The sequence below is a fragment of the Eleginops maclovinus genome, chromosome 18 (genome assembly GCF_036324505.1).
Source record: "Eleginops maclovinus isolate JMC-PN-2008 ecotype Puerto Natales chromosome 18, JC_Emac_rtc_rv5, whole genome shotgun sequence".
In the NCBI taxonomy this organism is placed as follows: Eukaryota; Metazoa; Chordata; class Actinopteri; order Perciformes; family Eleginopidae; genus Eleginops; species Eleginops maclovinus.
In genome coordinates, this window is record NC_086366.1 from 21,218,797 (window position 1) to 21,243,795 (window position 24,999).

At 39.3% G+C, this 24,999-nt stretch overlaps 2 protein-coding genes across 2 annotated transcripts; one reads left to right on the forward strand and one right to left on the reverse strand.

Annotated features, from left to right (window-relative positions):
- Positions 1-539: 539 nt before the first annotated feature.
- LOC134879829 (alpha-2-macroglobulin-like) lies at positions 540-18,924 on the reverse strand. Its single transcript, XM_063906358.1, is given in 37 exon segments — positions 540-859; positions 1,091-1,132; positions 1,854-1,959; positions 2,044-2,112; positions 2,204-2,294; positions 2,397-2,515; positions 3,666-3,878; positions 4,246-4,433; positions 4,527-4,689; positions 5,132-5,206; positions 5,548-5,704; positions 6,032-6,107; positions 7,013-7,189; positions 7,338-7,421; positions 8,697-8,748; positions 8,839-8,960; positions 9,134-9,260; positions 9,802-10,027; positions 10,825-10,978; positions 11,090-11,183; positions 11,283-11,429; positions 11,710-11,859; positions 12,922-13,067; positions 13,146-13,209; positions 13,576-13,803; positions 13,963-13,985; positions 13,988-14,129; positions 14,234-14,343; positions 14,453-14,570; positions 15,329-15,479; positions 15,580-15,664; positions 15,744-15,909; positions 16,612-16,632; positions 16,901-16,953; positions 17,770-17,926; positions 18,570-18,750; positions 18,837-18,924. Coding segments are annotated over 37 exon segments (4,368 nt in total). The 5' UTR covers positions 18,923-18,924; the 3' UTR covers positions 540-854.
- A 3,147-nt stretch (positions 18,925-22,071) lies between these two features.
- On the forward strand, positions 22,072-24,664 carry LOC134879758 (general transcription factor II-I repeat domain-containing protein 2A-like). Its single transcript, XM_063906258.1, has 2 exons — positions 22,072-23,308; positions 23,577-24,664. Exons 1-2 carry the CDS (start codon positions 22,436-22,438, stop codon positions 24,549-24,551), a joined length of 1,848 nt encoding a protein of 615 aa, XP_063762328.1. The 5' UTR covers positions 22,072-22,435; the 3' UTR covers positions 24,552-24,664.
- Positions 24,665-24,999: the final 335 nt, after the last annotated feature.

The window sequence follows — 24,999 nt, forward strand, 5'->3', positions numbered from 1 at the left end:
TTTCTCGTGTTTCCGCGTGAGAAAACGTGCAAAAATAACACAAAAACGTGTTGTCTTGAAAACCTCTGGGTTGAACATGACACTGAATGTTGTGACGTCAGCAATTGGGGTGTTAAAGTGAAGAGAAGTCTGGCCAACAGGAACATTAGGAAGATTTTAACAATCATGAAAAATGAACAAACTGAATTTGAATATTACCTCACACAGGCTTTGATACAATATACTTTACTCCACTTAAAGATATTTGTTCTGGACGCGGTCTTGTTATCGCACAAATGATTAAAAAATATATATACTTCATAATAAAAGATAAAAGACAATAACATTAACACATCCCATCAATAATTAAAACAACACAGTAAATAAAACAGTTGGACACATTCATTCATTAATGAAATGTAAAAGAAAAGTGGGACACTTTTAGCATTCAGTTTGTTTTTATTTATATTGAACAATCACTAGTCACCCTTTACTCAGCAGTCTGAGTTATGTTATCCAGAACTTCCTCCAAGGATGGCATACAAAAGACCATAAAACAATTCCTTTTCATTTTATTTTTATTTCCACACCAAGCTGCACACATTCTCCACTGTGATACGATACATGTAAAGCAGAAGGAGGAAACAGAGGAAGACCAGTTTTAAGGTTGGACAAGCTTTTTACATCATTGTTTTTCCAAAAAACACAAATATCTGATATGTGCTGTAATTTAACAGCCGTTAGACATTGCAGCAGAACACTAAGCTGATTAACAAAGTTAAAAGGTGTGAAAGTACATAAAATGTATCTTTGATTAAAAAACATTTTTATATCGTACTTGAATCCTTGATGGCCCAGGGATCACACTTCACTCTTCAAGCTGCAAAAAGATTTTAAAAAGTCAGTCCCTGTGAAATCTAACAGTCTACAATAGTAGTTTTGCTTAATTTGGTTTAAGGTTACACAATTACCGCATGTATAATACTGTGTTAGAGTAGAGCCAAAATGTTGGCCTAGCCTTCTGTACATTTTTGTAATAAAAATATTTTGGCATAATATGATTTCTGTGAGATAGATTGTAGTTCTGCTGTATGTAAATACAGATTGTTACCTGAAACACACGGGTGGGTGTATTCTGTCTCAGCCTGGTCACCTGAGAGGAACGAAAGAAAAAGGAGCAGAAGAAGAAGTCAACACTATGAAAATAATATTTAAACTAAGGCTGTAAATCGATTAAAATAATTATCGCAAATTATTTGTAATTTTTTATGTCTTCTATATGTACCTTAAAGGGATATTTGACGTGTTTTTGTGAGGGGACAAATATGATTAGTTTATAATAACTAATGTTGATTAATAATTATTTATTTACTATAAATAAAAACTGTTGAATTATTATAATTGTTCAATTATGTTTATTCAATATAATAAACGTAATTGTTATTGCAACAATCCACCTCAAAATAAATATTCTCCAGAAGTTATGGATCTTGTTTACAGTGGTGGCTCTCTAAGGCACTTCAAAACGTGCAGTCGTTTGATGCGATTATTTCTAGCAGAACCTCGTCCTCCGCAATGTTTATTGGCTTACAGTCTGTAGCCACCCATTTAGCTATTGCTGTACTACGTTTTTTACTTGTTATGTTGTCCACTCGTCTCCGTTGAGAACTATCCAGAGAAGTCTGTGAATCAGTGCTATGCTTGGCAAGCAAGTGATATGTTTCACTTCAATAGTACCTACATATTACCTTGGTCTTCTCGAGAAAAACCACCTGCGTTAACTTTGACAGCCCTAATTTAAACATTACTATTCTGAAAATGTTGATTGTATATGACAGAGATGTATTCTCCAGTAAGGGTTTTGAGGGATTTACTTGGCTGATAGTAGTCATAGATCTTGACCACGGCTGGCTTCATGTTCTGCACTGGGATCTCCAGTCTGAGATCCAAGCTGTGGTTGATGGGTATGTCTTTTGGTAACTGTTGGAATAAAAAGAGAACAAACCATGAATAACAAATGTAATGGCATCATTTAATGCTGTTTGCTGAGGATACATTTCTCACCTCCTGTATGTAGACCAGAACATGATCCTCCTTTTGTTCAACACGATCCACCAGCAGGGCTCCTTTGAGCTGTGAGGAGATGGTAATCAGCCAGGTGACCCAACAACAGATGAAGACTCTTCCACTTTCACTTAAGCTGAAAGTTACTGAAATAACTCACCTTCTTCAAAGATTCTTGGTCTGGGACAAATCCAGAGAGCATTTTGATATCCAGTATCACCATGTTTGTACTGTTCTCCTTTCCACTAAATCTGTAATGCAAGCGCCATTAAAAATATAGTTCAGTCTGGTAGATGCAGAGCATTGTTTCTCAGTGTTCTTCTTTAGCGTGTATCTGCGGATTGATGACCTACTGGGACTGAAGTTTCAGAGTGAGTTTGGTGTTTTTGATGGCGCAGTCAAACTCTGATTTTACATTGACACTGAGGGTTGTTGCTTCAGTAGGAGTTGGGATGTTATAGTGTTGAGAAATCTGGAAAGGGATACACAAGGAAAGCACTATTCATAAAGAGTGAACCAGTATCGCAAGATTGCCTTTGCTAAATATATGTGATTAGTCAGGATTTTCCCCATCAAGCAGTACAACCTTGTTTTCCTATTTATCTTTAAGCACAACAATCCCAGACCCTGATCCTTATTGGGGGGTTTCCCGTTAACTGTGGTGTGTATAAAGTTTTATGTGAATGTAAATGACCTGCCAAGGCTTGAATACCAAAGTTTACATTGGAAGGATGCCTCCATTGGACTCCTTTGTTTTCTGCCATCACATAATGACATCACTATTTAACATTCACCCTACTAGTGGTTAGCGCTCCAACTGAGCCACCGCAGAGCTTGACCCGAGCAGAGGCTTGTTTTTGTCGAACGTAGGTGGAAGGTTAGTTTGTATCACTGCAAAACCATGTGGAAAAGACGCTGTTGGCAGCTATGTACGGAAACTTTGTGTGGACTACCAAAGTAACGGGTAAAATACAAGTGACAGAAGTTCATTTTAACCATTACAGTATTCCTAAGGATTGCTTGCTGAACCTCGCACAGCTCATGGTCGGATATTCGCAACACAGCTGATGAAAGACTTTGTTATGTCAATCTTGTGACTCAGGGTCACAACCTGCAAGTAACTTTTGGATTTGTAATGCTTTAAACAAACAATGTAGCTACTAAGGGGCATTTAAGCTTGGAGCTGTTGTGGAAGTTGAGCTGAAAAGCCAGCGCTAACCTCGGCTAAGTTGCTACAGTAGCTAATGCTATCAAGTTGAAACTCTATGCCCACCAACTTGACCTAAAACTGTGTCGAAATATGGAGATGATTTTGGGTTCATTACACACTGAAACTGCTCAATTGTTGAGGTGTGTTTATGGTTACAAGGTGTAATATTACAGTCGTATAAACCTTATCCTGGCTTTCTTTCCAACTTAGCTGAGTTGATAATAACTCTGATGTAATTGTGCCTTAAAGTTAGTGTCAGTGTTAATGTCAATTCAAGGCCATAATTAAACAAAGCATAGCGTAGGTGGTTGAGCAATGGGGCTGCTAAGATTGCGGTATAGTTATATTAGCAGTGTTTGTTGTGGTGTATATATTTCAAAGTGAAACAGGTTAATCTGCCCTGAACACTGACCTGCATTGCAGCACATGCAGTGCCCTTCACCTCCAGGCTGAACTTTCCTGTCACGTCCTGCAGCAGCTTCTCCTGGTAGAGCAGTTTGTTGTTCTGGTTCACATCAAATATCAGCTTGTCACTGGGAGATTGGACTGTCACTGTGCTTGAACCTCCTGGACTGAACACCAGAGCGGAGTAGAGAGCCAGAGCCTGAAGAGCCACCACTGTGTCCTACAACACACACACAAAACATGAAATACAGTGTGTGCCTTCATTAGTGCTCATGTAAAGTTTCATCCTTTTGGTTTATACATACAGCAGATTTCATATGTAGGAGTAAAAATCTCTATTAATTAAATGATTTGAGTGCTTCACTTGAACGGAAGGATTAAGTACATTCTGTTTAGTTTACAGGTAGTTGAATTTTTGGAAATATATGGTTTTTTTCTCAAGAAAGTGAAGAAATGGTTAAGCTTCAGTGTTAGGTCATTTCAAAGCCACATGTACATTTCAATTCACTTTGTTTGTTCATCATATTGATATCAGTGTGACTTATATGTTTATCTGTAATTCCAGCTTTAAGGAGTGTGTGCTGTACCTGTGTGGAGGAGAAGCCTCCGTAATAGTTCTGCTGGCTCGCCAGCCATCTAACGATGCCAGCAGCGTAGCCCAAGTCTTCATTAGTGGGAGAGGCACTGAGTTTGGCCAGCAGCACGTAAGAGCTGATCTCCACAGACAGAGAGGCTGATGTTTCTGTTGCTGTCTGAGACCAGTGACGGAAACCTCCTGAATCAGCCATCCAAAAACAGACAAACAGATAGAAGGTAAGCTACACCACAGTGGTGAAGCCAGATAGATTTTTGTTGGATGATGACTCACCTTGTTGTATTGCAACAGTGTCAAGGTGATTGAGAAGGTGAGCACGGGTCTCCATGTCACCTGCCAGGGTGAAGACGTACGCCAGCAAAGCTGTGGTGTAGGTGTTACTGAGGTCACTGATGGACTCTTTGAGGCAAGACAGGCTGTTGTTCACCACAGGATCCTGGATCAGATTTAAATAATACAATGTTTAATAATTTCAGGCCTAACCTGATTTTATCTATCAAAGCACCACGTGTATTCTAGTTCATGATGCTTTTTTCTATGCCTGCATTAACACATTTATATATAAAGGGAAAAAAACATGCATGCAGCTGACAATATTAACAAACATCAGAAAGTAAGGGCTCAGTGGAGGCCTACAATCATAAAATGTACTCAAGTTCATAAATATATTAATAAAGACAGTCCAGTGGTCTGAGCAGTTAGAAGGAGGCAGGGTGTCACATTAGCAGATGACCAGCTTGGTTAATTTCCTACAAATTACTTAGCTTTCCATAAACATCATTGTAAGCCTGAAAATAATAATTCAAAAATACCAAGATAATCCATCTTAAAGCCCAATCCGACACATTTTTGGGAGGAACACACTTTGGTGTACTCACTTCCACAGATGTTTTCATCTCTAAGAAGGCAGCAGTGATGTAGGCACTGAGAGTCACTTCATCAGAAACACCACCCTGTAGAGAAGACCCATCACACACACAGATCATCACACCACCTCCCACACCCAGGGCCCGACTCACAGAAGTTAATTAAAGTACTGTTTACAAGCAGTGTACAAATAGGGACAGTTGTAGAAAAGTATGTTAATGAGAAAAGATTATATACATACAATTTTTGTGAAACCTCTCCCTAGATTGGCATTTATTACTACTGAGCCATGTTTGAAAGTCCTGACCGTGTATTTGTATTTAAATATGGATACAGCAACATGTGGTTTAGTGAAGACTAAACATTTGAACCTTCTTAAGTTTCAGTTATCATCAGGTATTTTCATGAGAAGAAGGACTTTATTTACCTTCATTCTGTTGTTAAACAGCTTTCCTGACTGTTCAAAACAGCCATTTTCTCGTTGTTTCCTTTGGAGCCAACTCTTAGACTCTTCAATCTTTGTTGGGTCAATGTAGACGAAAGACTTTGCTTTGGCAAATGATCTCACCACAAAAGCAGTCAGCCTGAGGATATTAAAAACAAAGTTATACATAACTGGCATAATTAAACAGCTAAAGATCATGAACTGTGTAAAGTGTCATGACAATCACAACAATATACAAATCATACGATGCTATTTTATGCATTGATTAGAAATACTTGAACATGCTTGAAATTCAATTGTCTATAACGTGCTGATTTTTAAAGCAGTGTGGTCTTAAGTACTTCTACATCATCTACTCTCTGTTAGCACTAGAGCTAAACTGTACTCTAAACTCTTGGTGTGACATGGTAAATATTGCACAGCTTGTAAATTATTTGGGTTGATGATTGATCAGTAGTTTTCTCACCAAGTGTTCCCAGTTCCTGTTCCAAATGTGCTGTAAGCACCATCATCATGTTCGTAATTCAGCTGTCTCTGGTAGCCTGTATCACAATAGAAACACATTTGTCAAATAAAAAAACATTTTGCAACGCTTTAACGATCATGATTCACCTGGAAACCTTAAAGTGATTTAAAAAAAAACGGAAATTAACGGCATTACAAAGTTTGACCATAACTTCCACTCATATTTTCAGCACAGATGTTTACCATTGTTGCGTGGCAGGGAACAGACATAGAAAAAGGGAGGAATCGGCAAGGGCTACAAATCTTGCATTGAAAGGCATCAGTAAACAGTGAGCGATTGCACACCTATTCAATGACAAATGGCAACTGAAGTCGTTGGCTTTAGGTGTGTTGAAAAACGCATTTTGTCGAACCATGCGCCAGTCTCTGGAGTGTGAGACAGCAGACAGGGTCTTCACCGTCGGAACAAATTCTGCTTGCAGTATAATAGCAGCAGAGAGAATACTACCCGACAGTACATGCCCTATGTGATCACAGTATACAGAGGGAGATCACAGTGCTTGGTTGATGGTTTAATGCCAGTTATAATAAAGAAGAAAAACCCTCTGATTCCTCTTACAAGTTTGTCATGCATTTCGTAATTATCACATGTGTAAATAGAACATGTAGAAATATACTTAGGAAAATCCCACAGTTAAGAGCAATACAAATTGCAAAACGTGTAGCACAACATGGAAGGGGAAAGAAGTTCTTAGTATATGCCTACAGTATGTGAAAGTGCAATATATTTCCTTGCTAAAACCAATGAATAATTGTAATAAATAATGATGATCTGCTAAACAACAATAATAATAGTTACATGATTTGTATTCCAAGATTTTGTATTTGTATAATCATGCAACCCTTTTTCTGATACTGGTTGCATTTCTGTGTGCCAGAATGTTACTCATGCTACATTTGGCATATTTGACCAGACACTCACCACTGGTCAGGAAGTTGCTAGCCTTGTCGTTGATGGATGGGGTCAGCTGCTGTGTGTTTTTCAGGTACTGGAGGATGTAGATGTTGGGGGCCAGGAGCGCCATGTTCTGCTCACCACATCCATACGGCATCCGCAGCAGCCCATCGAGGTTGTTGAGAGCTCTGCCCAGAATGTCACCTGCACAAAAACAATGACGCTAAGATAATATCTCATTACATTTTACAAGATGTGTTACAAACATTATGTGGTACACTTAGTCTTCTAAGCTTTCTTTATAGCTCTGAAAAATACAACAAACAAAACTCAACAGAACTTCATTTATTACCCAAGACTGATAGCGAAGCTCGGGCAGATCCAACAATGACGTTCTCAGGCAGTTGTATTTCTATTTCCTCTGTCAAAGCCTCTCCTGTGTACAGACAAGATACAGTCAGCTCAGCACTAAAACAAAGATGTTGTTTAGATTTTTCGGATGGTGAGTGGATCATCGATTGAAACAGGACTGATAAAAAAATGAGGGGTTCTTGATAAGACGTATTTAAATAATGACCTTGTATCAATCTGTGACTCATTAACACACCATCTAAGTGCTACCTGCAGGTAGTGAATGTATCTATTATATGTGAGCTACTCTATCAAAAGCAGTCACATGGACCCCGAAACACATTTTGAATTATATACACTGTTGGAAAGAGGATACTCTTTGCATTCCTTATTCTTTTTTTCCTCAAATAATCAGAGAAAATATCCCCACAACATGATGAGAGTGATCAAGACACAATTATGAGAAAATGGCCTTCAAAGTTTGCAGTATCTTTCTCAAGAGACTTGATATCTTGCAGGCATAGTAGTTTTGCGGGGACCCCTTCAGGACCGCCACTAGATTAGATATGATTTGCTATTTGTTTGTCCATTAAAAAGCTTGCTAGCAGGCTGTCCCTCTCATAATGTTCAGTCAGCAGCTTATTGTTCACTGAGATTCCTCGATTGTAATGATTAGGCTAACTTCAACTCATTTTAAGCAAGAAGCGTCAAGGATGTTTTTTACTTGGATTAGGAAATGTCAGGCGTAAGATAGTTGGTGATTATGTGTTAGTGTGTGTGTGTTTTGATGTGTGTGCTGTGTGTATTTTCAGAGGCAACATTCAACACACAACAGACAGTTGTAATTCCTCTGCCTTTAAGTTCTGCTCGCTGCTCATCATCGCACTTTTACAAGCTTCAAAATGAATCATCTAAATTCAGCTATACATTTTTGATATTCAGAAAACCAAGGCTTTGTTATTATTTACAATCCAATGAAAACCCCTGCCCGGACTTTGCTGTGTTACTATCAGCCTTTCAATCAATACTTCAGGGATACGTAGGGAAGGGGGGAGCGGCACTGATTAAAGTGAGAGGAAAAGGCTGCCCTTGTCACCCTGTCTTCACAAGTTTAAAAATGAATTAAGTGTCAAAAATATTGGGATAAAAGATCCATATTCTGAGAGTAATGCTTTTGTTTGCCTAAAATCAACCAAAACCCCAAAATGACGAAAACGGGAGTTTGTGACATAAATCCACGGTTAACTCGGAATTCGCCTTTGCGCCATCAGACTGATGTCGATAGAGAGTCACATATTCTTGATTCTCAATCTTCTCCTAACTCATCACAATTGGTTGTTCTTTTTATGGACAAACTGACCTTTTGGGCACTGCAGCCAGTTGTAGGTCTTGGACATCTCAGTTCCTTCAGCCTGAAAGGAAAAGACATAATGAGAATTCCAGCGTTTCTTTCTAGTTAAAGGATGAACTTATACTTTATCATTTTGTTTAACAGTCCCAACCTTTACTATGAGAGAACGCTTGACCACGTCGATACGACCCCTTTCTGGCACGCTCACAATCTCATTGTCGCATGAAGCTTGGGATGCCACAGCCTCAGCAGTCACTGACACATTCATAACCCCTTCAAGATATCAACAAACAAGAAGTGAAACTTGATCAAGAATTTAGTTGTACTGACAATAGCGTATAAACATTCTGTCACAAAGGTGGATCTTAATGATTTCACTGATCTTAACAACGTTTCTTCCACCGTCAGATTAACATTTCACATCAGTAGGAAATGTCTTTTCTCACCTAAAGCTGAGGGGGCCATGGTCCAGCTGAGGGTCTTTCGCTCCCCGCCACACAAACAGGATGTGTACTGGTCACCAGAGAGGGGGGTGAGGGTGTAATCTAAGGAGGGGGTTGGAGCCACATTAACCTGTTCAAGAGAGACAGCAAGATATCTGAGAAAACGTAGATTTATAGCAAAAGCCAAAAAAAGAGTAGTGCAGAATTGATTCTTAAAAGACCAGTCCACACCAGTCAAGACCCAGGTGTAACCCAACAAGACAGTTCATCAAGTTCAATGTTTGGAGAGTGAAATGTTGGACCATTTCTCATGCTTCCTTTTAGAAAGCTGCATTCCCAGGGTAACTACCTTTTTGCTTACACCAAAGTTTTTACCACAGTGCAATACAAGTAAGTAAGTACAGTGAAGGCATTATAAAACCATAAACTGCGTAAATATTGGGTGCATTTCCATAACAGTTGTTACATTTTCACAACAGAATGAATGTAGTGATCCCTAACTTTTCATGTATCACCAACAAATGTTCATTCAATTCAATGATCCAATGTCACCATGCTAACACGCTAAACTAAGATGGTGATCATTGTAACGATTGCACCTGCTTATCATGTTAGCAAGTATTATGAGCATCCTGACGTAAATATGTAGGTAATGTGAACACTATAGTTACCATGATGCAGCTGCTCAGGTAGTTGAAGACGGTTGCCTTCAGTTCAAAGTGCTCCCCTCGGATGATGGAGTAGGGAAGGCTGAGCTCGAGGAAGAAGGGCTGGAAGACAGTGATCTCTTTACGAGGAGCCAAGCCAAAACCTTGAGAGGACAAACAGAACGCCTCCGTCTCCCAGGTGGTGATGGTGTCTGGGACAGTGACCGACACATCCTTCGTTCCAGACATTCTGGATCAGCAGAAACACACAAACAGATTCTGTGACCTTAATAAACATACTAACTTACAACGTGAAATTGTTTCAGATGCTTGATTGTTGAGAGCTCAAAAACTCACTAAACTAATACAGGTTTCAGTCTTGCTAAACAAATTCTGGCAATATTCAAAATAATAATACATTTTATTTATAAATAGAATATTTATAAAACAATAAACGGAAAGGTGGTGCAGTGAGGAGGATGGAAGTGTGAGTTTTTAAGGAAAGTGTGCTGTCGCGGGTGACACCCAGACTCTTAACTTGAAGTGAGCGGGAGACTGAGGAGTTGTCGATGGTAATGGAGAAACTGTCAGGTTTGAAAGTGAATGTTGAATTTACTGAAGATATAGCCAAGAGGAAGTAGATAGATGATGAAAAGAAGAGGCCCCAGGACAGACCCTGGGGAACACTGGTAGTGACTGGAAGTGGCTGTGATGTTAATATTTTGATTTGGATGAACTGAGTGCGGCCAGAGAGATATGATTTAAATCAGTGCAGGGGTAAAGGAAGAACCACACCCTGAAGATGATGCTCACTAGCCCAAAATCTTTTCGCACACACAGTCATTATAAAATAAATGTCTGTAAAGCGATGAATACACATTCCATGGAATCACAAATATCCTTACATGCCAACATGTTGAACACATGTAGATGAGCAGCTTTTCTTGCTTTTCATGTGTGCTGGGAGTCTGGTCTACATATATATCTGATGTAAATTAATATATTCATGCAATTCATGACCATCAGAAATCTTTATCATCTTCTTACCCAACTTCCAACAGGTCCCATATCCAGGTCTCAGGGAAGAAAGTTCGAACGGTCTCAATTGGTGAATCATCAGGAGAATAGGCTCCACCAGGTGACCCCATCCTTCGTGACCTTTCCACATTGGCTACCTCAGGAACAGAGTCATAACGTAAATCTGAAAAAAAAGAAAATAATCCGTCTGAAGCAGGAGAAAACATTGCTAACCTGTTTTATTGCTGGTAAATGTTAAGCATGTGTCACTCAATAGAACATGAATAGCAATTACTGTAGCCATGGCCCTGGTGGTATTCTCTTCCTCTGTACTTGAGGCATGTCGGCACTCTGATAACCAAGTTTGTTGCCATCTTCATACCTGCATTCTAAATACATAGATACAGGCATCACTGAAAGGTTGATTTAAAATGGGCTACAGCAACATATATTGTTATATTGAACATCATTGTTTGATGAGTTAGTACCTGGAAAACTGAATGAGCATCATTTCCTTGGTTCCCATCAGGGTATGGCATAATGTATCTTCTGGGTCTCACAAGCAAGCATTCAACATGATCTTCAACAGCATATGGAATATATGATGCTTTCCTGACAGGCAACAAGTTGAATATCTGAGAAGAAAGGTATGGTTCACCACTGTATTCTCACAAGAGTTTTACTGTTTCTATGATCATCTGACAACTGGGAAACTCAGGAGTAATGAGATGCATTAAACAGAAGGTTGGTTACAATATTCAACTGGTAGAAGAATAGCGTAAAGAATGATTGACCACGATACAAGAACATTTCAGCTAAATCTCGAACCTCTGCATGACTAATGAAAATTAAGGAAACAAATGTGCTGAGGTTAAAGTTAACTATATATCTATTGTGCTTTAATCTAACAGTTACCGTGTCTGCTTCCAGAGATTTCCCTGGCTCCTTGATGAGGACGCTCTGGTCGACAGCGCTGACACCACACAGAGACTCTGGATGGGCCTTCACCTGCAGGGTGGTCTGCTCTCCGGGGACGGCCGAGGAAGGAGAAAACTCCAGCGACACCTGACGTATATAAAAAAATATATATATATATTTATATCTCACCTGACACTTAAGTGGTGGATGAGAAGCCCCTGCCCGATTGTAAGCCAGTTTTTTGTGTTTCTACTGCAAGTGCGCTGACTCTCAGCCCTTGAAACTGGTTCACATTTCTAACCAACAATCTGTTGAGCTGGAACCGAGAACCACATCCATAGGAGGGTTATGTATGGAGGCTGACAAGCAATTGACCTAAGCAAAAATAGTTCATGGCTAGTATGGCAAGGAGAATAAAGATGTAACAGAAGCATTACAGCCAAGTGCACAAAGTGACTAGAATGCAACCACATACATATTTCTGTCATTAAACAGACATTATTATTATTACTATGGTGAATAATAATAATGTATGTATACCTGGTTAATGTTCTGCGATCTGGGGTTTAAAGTCATATGTTATGCTTTTTTGAGTTGTATTTTGTTAGTTGGCTCAAAATCTTCTTATTGATTAGTAGACTGGCTTTGGTGGCTATGTTTACATCATCTATGTAATTTGAGATAGATGTTTTTTGTGGCGCTATGTTCAAACATTGTACAACAAAACTGAACAAAATTATTCATTCATGGGGAAACATGCATCAGGGGACGCTGCTTTGGTGACAGACGAATTACTCATTTCTAGCTGCCCTAAGCAAACAAGGGCAAAATGCTGGTGGAGTGCAAGCGGTGCACAAGCGGTGCACAAGCGGTGCACAAGCGGTGCACAAGCGGTGCACTCTGGAGTTCGGAAAATTGCTGCTGAATTATAACGTAATTCTGGAGAAGAGAAAAAAGCTTGAGAAGTTATTCTTCAATTCAATCTGGCTTCGTAAGAAAAATGAAAAATGCAGCAACGAAAACGATGATGTCATGAGTTGCCTCCCAAGGGGCTCTCATTGGTGGAACACTAAACAAAATAGAACTAAAGACGTATAGCCAAGGTTTTGAGATTGCTACTTGATAACTAATGTGATATTTTTATTTTGCAAAAAAATAACTTTGATTCTACACCTACATCTGACAATTCCAGAAACTTCTAGAACTGACCTTGTTACTGAAGCATTTCTCAGTGGAAAAGTCGGCACTGTTGGCGATCACAGTCTCACTGGGGAGGATGGCGTAAATTATAACCTGGATGTCTGGAGCCATGTCTGGAGAGACTGTCAGCTTAAAGGACACCTGGCCCTCATTCACTGAAACACAAACCAACTGTTATTGAACCACAATCATCAAACACATGATTTTTTTGGCAATGCTCATTTTTTACTCACCTGATTGACCTTCTACATCAATGTGTTTAACTCCTTGAAGGACAATGGCACCTCTGGATAAGACCTGGGAATTTCAGAAAATTGTCACAAAAAATAGAATTGTAACACTTAGATTGGTTGGCAGTGTTAACTCTGGGTTTAGCAAAGCATCTATGTACTTAAGCAGCAGGAAAAATAGGGGTTTGTTAAAAACAGCTAATCAAATGGAGCATCAACACATCCAGAGCAGCATTTATTAGATTCTCTATGAGTTATTGATTCCTGCAGTAATGAAATGTATAAAAAGAGGAACTCAGCTTATTATACTCATCTGGATAAACAACTCTACTAACATGTGTTAGGGTTATGGTTAAGGGTTAAATGGGTTCCTTTCAGCCAGCACTCTGTTGTGAAGGTCATTTTTAAAACCAAAAAATACATTTTTACTTACCAAATACATCATCTCCACGGAGCCTTTGGCCTCTCCAACTACTGTGTATTGGATAAATATTTCTTCTTCTTTGTCACATGGAAGGGGTTTATCCTTCTTCTTCACCTCCAGGGAGCTGGCTGTTTTAGTATCAGGAGAAGAGACTTGGGCCAACGAAACTATGTGATCTCCGGACTCGTAATGTTTCGCTCTGTAAGGAGCGTAACCCAATGTCGGTGTGCTGCTTAGCTAGACAGACAGAAAATAACAATGTTAATATTGGTTGGGATAGAAGAAAGCTACAGGTTCTACCACTTTGGACAGTTGTGTACATTGAAAAACAGCTTTTGGGTTGTTTCATGCTGTGACATTTAAAATGTTGGACACAAGATTGTTCTTCCTATTTACCTGGAGATGGATGTCCCATTTAGGTTGGCTGTGCTGAATGAGAAAGGGGCAACACCATTGCTGTCAGTGGTGAGATTTTGTATCAAACGTGCTGACCACCTTTCACCCTCAAACAGGTACACGGGCATGTCAGCAATGGGTGTATTGTTGTAATAAACTGCTTTAACCTGTTGAGACAAAGTTGCTTTAATGAGAAAGCATTTCAGTATATATACAGTACAGTGCATTTTAGTTGCATTACACTAAAGAAGTGAAGACTGCATGCACTTACTTTTCCCTCCACATTGGATCCTTGGCCATAAATCTTGGGTGTGTCAGTGAAGGACAGCTTTCCAACAACATATGAAATATCTACACGCTTCTCTTGTTGGTGTGAAATACCTGTAGAAGGATGCTCAATATTACAAACATATGTATTCCATATCGTTTCAATAAGATATATTAATCAGAAGTAGGATACAATTTAGCAGAAATAGATCAAAATACTTGCCTGTACCCTCCTCTTCCACTTTGGCGCTGAGTTTTAATGTATCTCGCAGCACTTTTTGCGCAACTTTTGTGAAAGTTGACATTGAGAAGATAAAATTGGCACAGCCTTTCTTGTCAGTCTAAAAGGCACAAAATATAGATTAAATACAATGAAATAAATTGAAAAAGTGATGGCCAACTGTTCAAATGTCATTCCTTGATTACTCTTTAATGCATTCACTTTACATGTACATCATAGCTAATTAGTTTTCACTACAAAACGTACAAATGGTAAATATAGTCACCAAGAGTATAAATGTGGGTGTGAATGGGTGAATACTGGATTGTGTTTCAAAGGGCTTTGAGTGGTCCCTACTTCAACCCAAGCCCCCTGGAAGTGCGCCAACCGTTGAGGCACATTTTAGTAGTGGCAAAATGGTAGTACTACACTTCTGTTCTAGTCCATGACATAATGTGGGCCCAACAATACTTTTCTCATAGATGAGAGCAGTGCTACATCACTGCCTGGTGAATATTAGGCTCCGCCCACTTTTCTGTAAAAAGGGTTAGGGTTAGATCCCTTTTTGGGCGTCATGCGCCACTGCGCCATGCTTTAACCAGGAAACTCCATCTGCTGGTGACATTTGGGAAATGCAGCTCCCAAGAGAACCAGTTAGCTTGAGTTTACTTTTTTTTTGGATGAAAGTACTATATCCATAGTCAGAAATGAGTTAATATGCTCCTCAATTTGTACACTACACTGACAACGTAGCATGGTATGCTATGTTTGAATAATACAATATAAAACAATATACAAACCTTCTGTAGGAGGTAGATATGTAAGGTCTACCTTCATGTGCACATTTTAGACATGAGACTTTCACCACAGCAACTGTACCTGCTTTGTCTCCTTGTAGCATGGTGCAGATAATTCAGGGATTCCCTCTGGATTTTCCGGGGTGAATACTAATTGTATCGGAGTGTAGCTATTAAGCGGTCTGCACATCTCTAAGTCAATACTGCCTGGCACAGGCTGTCCATATGTATACCTATTTAGGTTGAAAAAATAAAATTGTGTTTAGAAAAAGACCCAGTTACCCACCAAGCTGGACCAATTCAAGAGCCAATGAGCGAAGAGTTTTTACTCACGTTGCACAAACTTCAGCTTTGATTTCTTCCTGATCAATGCTTACTCCTTCAGATGCAGTTAATTTTACATCAAATTTAGGCAATACTGGGGGCAAAAATAGGATTATTACCACTTTTGCTTCATTGCTAATGGATTGTATTGGAAGTTTAAAACAATACCTTACCATATTTCTCTACTTTGAAGCTGTGATGTATTTTATTAGACCCGGTCGACACGGTAACCTGGTAGGATCCTTCACGAGCCTCGGAGTTCAAGTCGTAAGAAAGCTGCAATATTTTACTGTCGGATGTTTCATTCAGCCACTGTCCAATCTTGTTCCTGTTAGCATCCTATAGGAAAGGTAAATTGGACGAACATTCAAGATTTCAAAGGTTTCAGGTCATCATACACTGTCAGCTAAAGTGTAGTTATGGCAATGACAATCTTAAGTCCCTGGCTCCTCCAACAATGCAACATAAATATGTAAAACAAGAAAAATTATAACAGAATAGAAATAAAATAGTGCTTATAACATGAGGAAATTTGAATGTTGATAGTTTCTTTTCCTCTTTCAAACAAGATGGCAGATGAACTGTCCTTGTTGCTTCTGAGAGTGAAAAGCAGATTTATTTAAAGTGAATGTTCGTGCCCAGTAAGAGACATATAACGTCGTTGCAGATATTCAAACTGAAAATAAAACAAATTAGCCTCATGTTCTCATGTTTATTACAATAAAGGTAGTTTGACATAGTAAGTGAAGCTTTTCTTCACATTACATTTTGAGGATGAGGGCTAAATCAGAAGGAGAAATGCAGCCTGTAAAACAACATTTTGGATTTAAGACCATTGGAATTGTACAATACTTGTTAAATATCCTGTTACAGTATATATTTATACTTTTTACAATATCAGTGTCTTTCCGTAGAGCTTGGGCTTTAAACTCAAATATTGACATCATAGACAGCTTACAGGTCACATGTGGATTCTTCAGTCTAAATCACCAGTTCATGTATATTATTTCTATATTTATTCATGTATATTTGTAATCTTACCTCAATTTCGATGGTGTTATACTGCAAAAAAGGAAAAACAGTTGTTAAAGGATCAGCTGGTTTGTACTGTTTTCATCATTCAGTACTCAAAAGACAGTCACAGTAATAGTTCCACCATAGACTGTATATATATACAGTCTATGAGTTCCACTGTCATTTCCAATTCAAATAGGATTATGCGTAACTAAAAGTTCCAAATGTGGCACTAATTAAAACCTGCACATTAAACGTAATCGCTGAAAAGGACTTTCATGACAGTGCTATTAGGAGAGATTGTTCAAACACTCACCATCTGATTGGCAGGTCTCATCTTCGTGTCCAGTGAGATGACTCTGAATTTCACTGAAAAAAACACAGAAGGATTATAATAGGTTTTACAGCTCTCCTACAGCAGTTTGTATCATCCTAAATCTTCCTTAATCTTTTGTCAACTCAGAAAATTACATAATAAATATCAAATGTACAATTAAGAACAGTAGATCAATTTATTTGGACATGTACAGTATTGCCTCTGTCTGGCAAATGTCTAATTATAATCAGTGAAAAACTTTTCCCAAAAATTACACCTCTCTTTTTAGCAAACGGTTTCTAACTAGCTATAAGCATAAATGTCTTATATTACTATGATATCCAGAATGTGGGGGCGCATACTTTTCTATATACGCCAACATACTCTTTTTTGCCCTAAACACTATTTTTATATAAGTTAATATTTCCTTTTTTCATATTTGTTACAATTATTGTTTTCATATTTATGTTAAATTATCTTTTTATACGGGAGAGGATTAGGGAAATCTCAAGAAAATGTCACATATTGCCCTAATCTTCCTCTTTTTCCAATTGTGCAACCAAAATGTTTTACATTTTAAGCCAGGTTTGGAAAAAGTGCCAATGACACTTTTACAGACTCACATGTTGTCTATGGGCTTCAGTGACTTTACACACAATGTTCTTGTCAAATATGGTAATACGGTATTGAGTAAATGTAACACTCACTCCTCTATTGGCTAGCCTCCAACCCATTGTACTCGACGGGCTAAGGGGCGGGACATCTCTTATACAAATAGTTGTTTTTCCCCTTGCTGCATGCTATTGATTGTAAAGGGGAACCCAGGTACCATCAGTGTACAACATTATAGATCATTCGCTCAACGTTACCTGTTTGTCCAGGGAGGTAGATTGGTTTATCTGTTTGGACGAATGTACTTGGTTGATGGCTTTTGATCATAACTTTCCTGACTTCTTTTGAGTAAAATGTGTTGCCTCGTACCTCCACCTGGAACTTCTGCACTACTTCATTCTCCACTGAAGGAGTCTGTGACAGAAAATATTACATAAACACAAAGTGAGACTTTACACATTTTAATTGTACCTGCTGCAATGACGATAAAGGAATTCTATTCAATTATTTTCAATTCTGTTCTACCTCTTTCTGAGAAAATAATGAATGAGAACTTAACTTACAAATCTGTGAGTGTGTCGATAGATAGATAGATAGATAGATAGATAGATAGATAGATAGATAGATAGATAGATAGATAGATAGATAGATAGATAGATAGATAGATAGATAGATAGATAGATAGATAGATAGATAGATAGATAGATAGATAGATAGATAGATAGATAGATAGATAGATAGATAGATAGATAGATAGATAGATAGATAGATAGATAGAGATAGATAGATAGATAGATAGATAGATAGATAGACAGAATCAGAGGGTGAAATCCTCTTTATTAGTCACATACATGCACACAGCAGAGCAGACACAGTGAAATTGGTCCTCTGTATTTAACCCATCCTAGTACTAGGAGCAGTGGGCAGCTATTGTGCAGCGCCCTATTTATAACTTTATGGGTGATGAAAGCTTATTAAGACTCCACAACAAAAAAAGTTTGCATTTTAAAGACAACCTTTTCACAATTTACAAATGAATCAAGTCTGGAGAGCTGACCTTGAACTGAGTGCAGGTATGAAAACCTTTACTGGACGTCTGCTGGAAGAGGGTTGTATTTGTCTCCTCGGACATCAGAGTGACGGTCATCACCAGAGTCTCGCTGGGCTGCAGGAGACTCGCACAGAATTTGGTCTCAACTCCAGCTTCAAGAACTGCAGGAATGGCTACCATGTACTGCCTACAGCCACAGAACACACACAGAGAGTCGATATCTCACTGATCCTGAAAAAAAAGTACAAACAGTACACAATAAATAGTACTTACGGTCCTGCCAGTGCTGGACCCACACACATCCAGCTCAAGAAGACGCACAGTGTCCGCTCCCATATCTGAATCCCTGGACGACCCATGACTGACTATAATGAGTCAGCCCCCATTAAATAGCCCCTGATAGAGAAACCCACCCCTGCTTCTTACACACAGCAGAATCATCCACCCATACACTCCTCTTTTTGATTTACAGATATCCCATAAATAAATCATAGAGAGACTTCATGCTTCTTAACATAGTGTGTAAGTAAGACTGCAATTTTAACAATTTAATGTAGGTTTAAAGTAAAAACCGTTTGTAATTTTATAACTATAAAATTAAACTGTAAAGTAGGAGCTAAAGAACTCATGACATGTTTGACAAAATATTAATTATAATAAGCTAGTAATAACATGGAATATACATACATGCTCGGCTTAATTCAGTTAAACAGAACCTTGTGAACTTTACGATCTAAGTATTATAGAGCTATTTAATTCGCTTTCAAAGGTGTTTGCTTCACTTTGTATGTCATTCATGGATATTACACAGAGTTTAAGCATTGTCTTCCAGGCTGATATCAGGATGCCTCGGCTCTACTATTTTCAAAAATCTATAGGGTGATCAGTGTAACTGTACTTGAGTTCTGCAATACTGCCCTTTAACCAGCCTGGCTGTTTGATTTTGGTCACGCAAACAGCTCTTAAGCTGATTACTAGGGCCAAAGTAGACCATTAACGGTAAGTAAACATTTGTCAACTGATGAAGTCAATACTCGTCATGAGTTACAGCACAAAAAAAATCTGCTTACTGTCCCTAATGAGGTAAAAATAAAACTTAATATTTTTGTATCTTAGGAACTGGAACTGCACATGATAGCATTAAGTTTATTCAAGGTGATTTACGGTGTCACTGTAAGGATAAAAAATAAAAATGTCTTTGATTGTTGCACTAACAGTCATGACCAACAGCAATTATTGCTTACTTGAAGCTCAACCAAAACCTTGTATGGTAGAAATATACTAACCAAGGTATAGGAGTCATCGGAGTTGAATGACCCACACTTCAGCACCCCTTACTTAATTTTAATAATTTATAGAATGTTTAAACACAACAAAAATGTTGATTCTTTGATCAGTAAAAAGTTTTATGTTTGGTGGAAATGTCTGGTTGAGCGTGTGGTGTATTAAATCTGTTCATACATACAGGTAGTTAAATCGGTTCATAATACAGCTAGTTACTCTCTGAGGTCATGATGAGTGCAGAGAAGACGTTGTTCAGGGGCCATATGGTGGGCAGTCAGATGTTGTATAATAACCTCCGAAGTAGGCTACGTTAGGGAGCCAAGATGAACGGACACATGTGACTTAGTGAGGCATACATTGTTATTGATTACCTCCTGTGAGCACACACACTTTGGACGCGCATATACATGTTTCTCCTATAAAGTGTATGCACAAAGACTGTTCGGGGGGACTTCCACAATTGGCTCTGGGAACCTCCTATTGCCCGTGTTGGTGTATGATACTATGCTGTTGTAATAAACCTTATTATATACAAGCTGGTGTCTCCCGAGACTTCTTCATCATCTTCACAAACATTGCGACAAGATATACTTCAAGCGCTCTGTCAGGAGATTCTGGTCCTAAGATTTTGGATAGAGTGTAATGACATTTGGTACATTTAACCTACACCAGGGGTCTGCAACCTCTACTATCACATAAGCCATTTTGCCCCCTTGACCACAAAAAAAAGTGTCTGGAGCTGCAAAACATATTTAAAAACACAACATATAAAGTTCTAGATATAGTTCTATATATACAAAAACAACAGTTTGTTGCATTTATTAAAGAAAACTGTTGATAAACATAAACTCTTATGAAGATGAGACTTTGGCATGTGTAGGCATTCCTGTTTGGAAATAAGAAATACCTATTTTGATTCCTCCCCTTATGTGAAATATATGTCACAAAGGGCAGCCAGAAAGCCAGTTTATGTATGTTTTATTTATAATATGAGTTGTGGTGTTGTGTCTTAAATACTATTGGAGTGCGGTGCTTTTGTTTTTGTTTTCTGTTTGATTCACCTGGCAAGCTATTTGGGACACTGATGAGACACCTAAGGACGCACCTGAAGCGCGTCACATAATTAAGACTGATCTAATAAAAGACTCCGGGAGAAGGAGAGAGGGGGGACCGGACCAGACGAGACGAGACGAGACGAGACGAGACGAGACGAGACGAGACGAGACGAGACGAGACGAGACGAGACGAGACGAGACGAGACGAGACGAAACGAAACGAAACGAGACAAGGACCTGACGTGGTGCGGGCGTGCAAGAAATCGGATTTCAAGATGGTACGACGCTTGGAAACGGAACGACGGGACTGTCGGGAGTGCGAGCGGTTAAATCTAATGCCGCAAAGAAAAACGCACACAGAGCGTGCTGGTAACTGGAGGCACACACGGACCCCACCTCTCTCACCTCTAGCTCCCTCTCTCTCCTGGTCTATGGCCAGTATCTGGGTAAAGCCCTGGTCCCCTCGTTTTATCTATCATAATCTTTGGACTATTTTATTGTGATACTTTTAAATCTACAATAGGAAACAATTAAATGTATATTTTTGCTATTGCATGTTTTTTAAACTTATAAAATACATTTTATAAACCATAGAACTTGACGTGTGTGTGATTTAAAACTGGGGTATTCAAATTACCTGTGAAGTGCCTACTTTGTGACATATACATAAAATAAAAACTGACTGACATATACCTGCGGCCTAATAGGGTAGGAAGAGTAAATATAAAAAATAGACCAATACGTTTCAGTGTGCCTATTCACTCACATGCAGCAATGACCCGGATCTGTACCATAACAGCGGTGTGTGTTTAATATCGTTGACATTATACTCATCACAGAGTATGCTGGAGCTGAATTGTTGCCATTGTAATGGCCCTGTTCTTTTACATCGTAGGGTGTGATGCACAGTGTATTTGAGTTGACAAAATATTAACACTTTTTTAAAAAAGTGTAACAGTATCACCTCGAACTACTAGAGGTGTTATTAGAAAGACTGTCCACTGTGTAACAGAACAATAAAGAGCCAAAGCTCGTCGAACCCCTGACCTACAGTATAGGGTGATTTCTCTTCTTTCTTTCTTTTTTGTGTTAACGCCGTGAACACCTTGCCTTTATTACAAGCAATAAATGACATTTAGGGTTCCTGCCATGTTCTTCGCACTCTAGAGCAGGGGTCACCAACGCGTCGCCCGCGGGCGCCATGGCGCCCTCGAGGACTACTTGAGTCGCCCGCGAAGGCCTGTTCTAAAATAGCCTAGTTCTCACGTGACACACAACTTTATTTTATTCGTTGTTAAACTTTCTATTATTTTTAAATATATTGCATTGCTTGTAAGAAGATAACAATATGCAGTATGCACGCATATAAACATATGCCTACTTATAAAACGTAATTTGTGTAAAATAAAATGCTTCAGATTACGTAGATTGGACCTAGCTGGTCTCCACGACAACCGTTGCGTGGAGACCGAGTCCAGTCAGTGCAGTGAAGCGAAGTCAAGATGAACGGATGATTACAATTTAATCGAAAACATGGCAGAAAAAAGAAAGAGAACGTATTATTTTCACGGTGAATGGGAGCAAGAGTTTTTTTTTACCACTGTAAAAGATGCCTGCGTGTGTCTCATTTGCCGGGCGACTGTGGCGATACCAAAGCGGCACAATGTTGAGAGGCATTTCAAGACCTGTCACGCAAGCTACCATGCTAACTACCCACCGGGCAGCGCACTACGAGTGGAAAAAGTAAGTGAGCTAAAGGCAGGATTGTGCAAGCAACAGTCTTTTTTCACAAGACCAGCTAAAAAATCTCAGAAAGCTACCGAAGCCTCGTTCAGAGCAACAGAACACCTGATAAAGAAGAAGAAGGCATTTACAGATGGAGACCTTTTCAAGGAAACGATGATGATAGTTCTGAACACTGTGCTTAAAGACGAGAAATATGGGAAGGAAGTGCTCTCTTCTGTAGCTGATGTTCAAATGGGGGCAAGCACAATGGTCAGGAGAGTGACAGCAATGTCCGACAACTTGACTGATCAGCTGGACCAGGATCTCAGGGAGTGCAGGTGGTTCAGCATCCAATGTGATGAGTCCATCGACAGCAGCAGCACGGCGCAGCTGATGATGTTTGTTCGGATGGTGTTTCAAGATTTCTCTACAAAAGAGGAACTTCTCACACTACTCCCCCTAAAAACCAGCACAAGGGGGGTTGATATCTACAACGCGGTGAAGGAGTTTTTCAACAACAGAAACATACCACTGGAAAAGCTGGTGTCGATTACCACCGATGGGGCTCCTGCGATGACCGGACGGCATGCAGGGTTCATCGCGCTCTGTAAAAGCGACCCAGCGTTCCCGAAATTCGTACAGTACCACTGCATCATTCACCAGCAGGCCTTATGTGCAAAGGTGCGTTTTCATTTTGTATTTTATTAATTTATGTTATCCTTGTTGTAGGCCTAATATCCTATTTGTAATTATGAGTAGGCCTATTGGGCATATTTTACGCATCTGCTTGTAGACCGGCCCCTACTGCGCTTTTTGGTCGTTAGAGTCAACTTCATAGTTGTGATACGGCGCTATATAAATACATTTTGTTTTGTATTGTATTGTATTGTATTGTATTGTTATTGTTTTTAAGTGCTTTGAGTAAGAGTGATTTTATTTTATTTTTAAGGTGATCGGCTTCGAGCACGTAATGACTCCTGTTGTGAGGATCATAAACAGCATCCGTTCCAAAGCTAAACAACACCGAAGTTTCAAGGTGATGTTGGCGGAGCTGTCGGCTGAATATGGGGACCTGCTTCTCCACACGGACATCCGATGGCTCAGCAGAGGACGGATTCTGCTCCGGTTTTTGTCGCTGTTGAGGGAGATCAAAGATTTTATGAAATCTAGAGACGAAGACACATCGCTGCTGGAGGACGTTGCGTGGCTACTAGACCTGGCATTTCTGACGGACATTACTGGAAAACTGAACAATCTGAACTGTGCGCTGCAAGGCAAAGGTAAGACTGTTGCCGACATGATCAGTGCTTTAAATGCGTTTAAAGCACAGATGAGCATTTTCTCTGCGCATTTACAGAGAAAAAAGGTGCTGCACTTCCCCTCTTTGCAGATGGTGCTGAACGACAATACCTCTGCGTCTGAGATTTTTGGCAACGCTGCCGAAAAATACACTCAAGTCATAAACAGGGTTGGGCAAGAGTTTGAGAATAGGTTTTGTGACATTGATAAACTTGAGCCATGTGTGTCGTTCGTTTCGAATCCATTTATAAACGTGGACACAACGTCCATTGCTGAGCAACTAAGTGCAATGTTCAGCTTGGATGCTGGGCAGGTGGAAATAGAAATAGTGACACTGCAGAATGACATTCGCCTCAAAGCCCACCAGGCTGCAGCAAACTTTTGGGGCCTTGTTGATACTGAAAAGTACAGTGGTCTGTGCACAGCAGCAATGAAGGTTGCCAGTCTGTTTGGGTCTACCTATCTTTGTGAATCAGCCTTTTCTGACATGAATTTCATAAAAAACGAACACAGAACACGGCTCACTGATGCACATCTGCAAGACTCACTCAGACTTGCAGTGTCAAATTACAGCCCAGATTACGAGGCCCTGGTTGCCAGCATGCAATGCCAGGCTTCCCATTAAAACTTATGAAAGATTGTGATGGATTAAATAGGCCTATAAATACTTTTGTTTAATGTTATGTTGTTCTGTTTGATGGTGATTACAGTGAAATAGAAATAAAGTGCTGATTTTGATATTTGTCTGTTTCCTTCCTTTTTAAGCCATTATTGATAATTAGGCCTATTGTGCAAATTTGTTAAAATGAGCAGTGTCCTCAAACAGGTGAATATAACTAATTAGTTTTACTATTAATAATAACATACAATTAAAGGTAAACCGCGCAAATTTGAAGCGTACCAAATTGGTAGCCCTTCACATTAATCGGTACCCAAGAAGTAGCCCTCAGTTCAAAAAAGGTTGGTGACCCCTGCTCTAGAGGGTGCCTTCCAAGACCTCTGTCCTCGAAAGCCGCTCCACCCAGCTGATCGTTCTCATTTCTGTGCTCTGGAGTGGCTCTTCTACCTGCAAC

What these genes read in the sequence shown, in the direction of transcription:
- LOC134879758 (XM_063906258.1), top strand. Translation starts at nt 22,436, where the DNA reads ATGGCAGAAAAAAGAAAGAGAACGTATTATTTTCACGGTGAATGGGAG. An exon ending in AGCAGGCCTTATGTGCAAAG is followed by an intron (nt 23,309 to 23,576) that starts GTGCGTTTTCAT and finishes TTTATTTTTAAG; the next exon opens with GTGATCGGCTTCGAGCACGT.